This window comes from Apteryx mantelli, unplaced genomic scaffold (assembly GCF_036417845.1).
Source record: "Apteryx mantelli isolate bAptMan1 unplaced genomic scaffold, bAptMan1.hap1 HAP1_SCAFFOLD_20, whole genome shotgun sequence".
NCBI classification, from domain to species: Eukaryota; Metazoa; Chordata; class Aves; order Apterygiformes; family Apterygidae; genus Apteryx; species Apteryx mantelli.
Window position 1 is genome coordinate 3,857,510 of NW_027118553.1, and position 4,965 is coordinate 3,862,474.

Here is a 4,965-nt window from a genome sequence, read left to right on the forward strand (position 1 = left end):
TGCCAGTGAAGAAGTCCCTGGGCCTGGGCAGCCTGTGATCCAGCCACCCTGAGGTCATCATTAGGCCATTCCCTGTTCATATCATGTGGCGGGGTGAGAAGAGGTTCAGGAGGAGGAGAGCTAGAGGTGTTTGACAGTGCAGAGTCTAGAGCAGAGACCTTGCTGTGATGTGCCTCCTATTTGTGAAGCATGCTTGGATGTGGACAGTACAGACTTTCCCTAAAGGCAGTATTGGGATTCATTTGTTTGGGCACAGGCAGGAAACACAAGATGCCCTGGGGCACTTGCCCAGCAACCACTCCAAAGGGGCATGGTTTTCCTGTAGGTGCCATGCTGTATCTACTAGAAACATGTGGTTGTGCTGGACACCCCAGGCATCTGAAATGGCCCTGCCAGCCTATTTCTGTGTCATTAAATCAAGTGTCTGCACTGAATTCCTATAGCTGTTTGTAACATTGGGATCTTCATCTGTCTCAGCTTCCTAGTGAGTGGGACTCTAGTTGTAGTAGGCATCTAGTGTCATTTCAGATGGCCAAGGAAATTCCCCACCTGGCCCCCACCTGATGCTCCAAAAGGATGTGGGTCTCATAGTGGCTCCATCAGAGCAAGCAGACACTGGCACATGCCTTGGACCACCTCTGTCTCTTCAACTGTCCCCAGGTATTTGTGTGTGAGCAACTGACTCCCACCCTCCATCTCCAGTGATTACAATGGGAGCTTAGACAGGGAGCTCCCGTGCAGACCTCTGTGTTGTGCTCACTTTGGGTTGGGCAAGCAGATCCCACCTCCTGTGTGTTTGTGGAGTTCATGGGAAGGATCTGAAACCCACTCCAGCCCAGGGAGCTGGGCCAGCATGAGATACCCAGATTGACTCATCTATATCAATACCTGTACCGTGGGTAAACGAGCTCCCTTCTTGTCCCCATCTGGGTGTCCTGCCTAGTTAAGAGATGGACATAGTGGCTTCCAGAGTGGGACATTTCCACCTTTCATAGATAGGCACCTTCTGATGAAATAAACTGCAATGTTGGAATCAGTATCTCTGCACGCTTTAGAAAAGGACAATAGATGATTATTTTAGTCTTCTTCAGGGAACATTTCCCAGGAGGAGGGAGCACAAGGGACAGAGAAATTCATGCCTTCAGCTGGGCCCCTGCTCCTGAGTGGGACCAGGCTCCTGGGAGAGGGGGAGCTCATGGCAACCTGACAGCACTGCCAAGAGACAGCTGTGGGCCGGAGCAGCTCCTCTGCAAAGAGCAGCAGGGCTCAGGGCTCTGCCTGCTGCTGCCGCCATGAGATGAGAGAAGACAGCGAGAAGTGAAAGGCAGCGTGGAGTGGGTGGCCAGAGGAGAGCTCCTTGTGGGAGAAATCTTCACAGCCCTTGACACAGTAAGTCTCTGGCTGCAGGGCAATACTACTGAACTTCCTGGAGGGGTCTTCTGAACCTATCCCACCCCATGACTGATAAGTTTTTTAACGTTCGCTCTCCCGACTTCTCCAATGAGGAGCATGGGCAGACGCCTTAGAGCAGGGATTCCCTGCCACACTGTCACAAGGACAGTGCATCACGGCTACGTCCTTCCACGACTGGTGCAGGGGAGCGAAGCCATGGTGTGCACACATGCCTGCCCAGGGCTGTTGTTCAGAGCAGCTTCCCTGTGCCCCAGAGTGCTGTGTGCCTGGGGCAGTGACTCTGCTACCTGCAAGGTCAGCACTCAGCCTTCGCAGGGAACTCCCTACAGCACTGCAGGGAGAAGTTCTGGGTGGGAGGAGTAACCCCCGTCAGGACAGGTTCATTTTCCTGTTGAGAGGGTAATGCATGGGTCAGGGCTGCTCACAGCTCTAGCTCACCCCCAGAACATGTCTGGAGGGGACTTTTAAAGACGACACTCACGGCAAGCTTACCTGAAAGGGAAGGCACTCCCCTGAGACTCTGTTTTTGTTTTATATCTTTGTCAGGGAACAAATCAAAAAGGATGTTTTAGGCTTAGGTGACTGAAGGAGAGTTCTGCAGTGTTACTGGGAGGGATCAATAGGTCTGCAAGAATCCCAGAAAGTCCCCTCAACCATCTTTTTACCTGCAGGCAGCACCAATAGCACCTTTGCAGCTCTCATCAGTCTCATCATACTTAGTCTCACCTGCTCCTTAGGTCCTGCAAACACAGAGATGCCTCTGGGCAGTGCCCTTTGGCCACAAGGTTTCCGTAGGGCAGGGCTGAATGCCCAGAGGGTGACATGGGGTCTGTGAGCAGTGACAGGGGAGAGACATGGGGACAGAGAAAGAGCTCCCAGTGGGGACAGCTCCAGGCAGCTGAGAGATGCTCAGGGAGTGCCTGGAAAGTACCCACAGAAACACTGTGGCAGGCTGGCTTCAGGCAACTCTCTTGTGGTCCTTCCTTGGAGATGTCTTCCTCTGAGCAAGCCACGCTTTCTTTTCTCCTCTCCCACCCACCAGAGCCCTGCCTCTGCTCTGAAGGTGAAGGGCTCTAGGGCATCTTTCACCTCCTCTGCAGTCAGATTTCCAGAAAAGCACAGCTGTCCCCCTCCTGCCACGTGCCCATTTCCCCTTGCAAGGCAAAGGGGCTGAGAACGACTGCCCTGGGAGGACACTGTGCACTGGAGGTGGAATCTGGGGAAGGTGCCCCTCTGTCAGGCTCTCTCCTCCCCTGGCAGCAGGGTCACAGCATTTCTCCTTGTTTCCCTACCTCTCCTTTCTGCTCTTGTACTTGCTGTCAGCTGGGGGTTCAGCTACAAATTCAGACACCCACCCTGAGGTCCTGCCATGGAGGTGTCTGCATAGGGGCGAGGTGCCCAAGGCCTGTTCTCACTCCAGGGTGCTGAGCAATGCAGTCGGAGGGGCTGGCGAAGGAGTTGACTCTCCCTTTAGGAGACCTCATTTTTCAGGACACATGACTATCATCTCCTTCTGGTGTCCTGCTGCATTTGTGAGCTGCCCTCCAGAGGGGCACAGCTGTCCCATTGGATCTTAGCAGCACTGGAGAGCCATTTCAAGAAGCTCAGGAGATGCTAAGGCCACAAAATGCTCCTGAATGGTTTTGTACACGTGCAGCTGAAGTGAAACTGGTATTTCCTCAGCCAGAATGGGAGTGTTGAGATTTTCCTCAGCTATCAGCTCTCACCTCACAGAGTCCTTGGTGTGATCATGAATGTCAGGAGGAAAGTCCTGTTCTCTCCATCACATCTCCACCCGGAGTTGAGAAAGAGAGCAGAGTTAGATCTGTGCTTTGAAACCAGCCTCCCCTGATCTCATCAGAGTCCAGTGTCTTTTTTAGAATAACTTGTGGGTGAAATCATCCTCTGGGTAACACAAGCGCAAGCGCATGGCAGCTGGGAACAAGATGGATGGACCCAGCAGCACTCCTGATTCTGCACTAAGCCACTGAGAACTTGCTTGCCTCTCTGGTTCATTCTTGCAGCAATACACTCACCAGATGTGATGGCAAACCTTAAAAATCTAAAAAAAAAAAAAAAAAATTGCTGAATCTCTCTGCTGGAGGCCACACTCTTTAGAATTACGTGTGCTTATATTAGCAGACCTTTTCCACTAAAGGTGGATGTCCTCTGAAATCGGAGATGTAGATGTCACAAACCAGTTCCCATGTACCTACTGGTGTAAAGCAGGAGAAGCCCCTGCTCCCCGCAGCACACTCAGCTGGAGCTGAAACTGAGGACCTGAACGAAGGTCTTTCTGAGAATGAGAAAGGAAATGCATTTGTATTGGGGGGGGCAGGGGGAATTTCTTTGAAAAATGGGAAATTTTTCTGGGAGAAGTCTGTCCTAACCTGCCCCCTGTCTTTTCCTCCTTGGACAGTCCACCTGTGCCCAGTGGGAGTGAATGCCCAACAGCAGCTCCCTCAACGAGTTCCTCCTCCTCGCATTTGCGGACACACGGGAGCTGCAGCTCTTGCACTTCTCGCTCTTCCTGGGCATCTACCTGGCTGCCCTCCTGGGCAACGGCCTCATCATCACAGCTGTAGCCTGTGACCACCGCCTCCACACCCCCATGTACTTCTTCCTCCTCAACCTCTCCCTCCTTGACTTTGCCTTCATCTCCACCACTGTTCCCAAATCCATGGCCAATTCTCTGAGGGACACCAGGGCCATTTCCTACTCGGGTTGTGCTGCACAGGTCTTCCTGGTTGTCTTCTTGTTAGGAGGAGAATATTCTCTTCTGACAGTCATGGCCTATGACCGCTATGTTGCCATCTGCAGACCCCTTCACTACGGAACGCTCATGGGCAGCAGAGCTTGTGTCATAATGGCAGCAGCTGCCTGGGCCAGTGGTTTTCTCAATGGTCTTGTGCACACTGCTAACACCTTTTCAATACCAGTCTGCCAAGGCAACACAGTGGACCAGTTCTTCTGTGAAATTCCACAGATCCTCAAGCTCTCCTGCGCAGACTCCTACCTCAGGGAAGTTGGTCTTCTTGTGGTTAGTGCCTCTTTAGCCTTCGGGTGTTTTGTTTTCATTGTGCTGTCCTACGTGCAGATCTTCACTGCTGTGCTGAGGATCCCCTCTGAGCAGGGCAGGCACAAAGCCTTTTCCATGTGCCTGCCTCACTTGGCTGTGGTCTTCCTGTTTCTCAGCACCTCATTTTTTGCCTACCTGAAGCCCCCCTCCCTCTCTTCGCCAGCTCTGGATCTGGTGGTGGCTGTTCTGTACACAGTGGTGCCTCCAACAGTGAATCCCCTCATCTACAGCATGAGGAACAAGGAGCTCAAAGACTCCCTGAGGAAAGTGATTTCGTGGACGTTTTTCAGCAGTGGTAACATTGCCTTTGCTCTGCACAAATGACTCCCCCTCTATCCCGTACCAGGACTGAGCTTTTTTTGTTCACTTTATTTTTATTATGAGTATTATTACTATTATTATTATTATTTGTTATCATGTTGTTACACAAATGCTTGGATTCATTCCGCCTTTCCTGGGGCTGCTCTGTCTCA

General features: G+C 51.9%; 1 protein-coding gene across 1 annotated transcript; it reads left to right on the forward strand.

The window, feature by feature from the left end:
* Positions 1-3,856: 3,856 nt before the first annotated feature.
* Positions 3,857-4,762, forward strand: LOC136996074 (olfactory receptor 14J1-like; the record flags this gene model as incomplete). Its single annotated transcript, XM_067317069.1, has 1 exon — positions 3,857-4,762. A coding segment is annotated over exon 1 (906 nt), but the record flags the coding sequence as incomplete, so codon positions are not given.
* Positions 4,763-4,965: the final 203 nt, after the last annotated feature.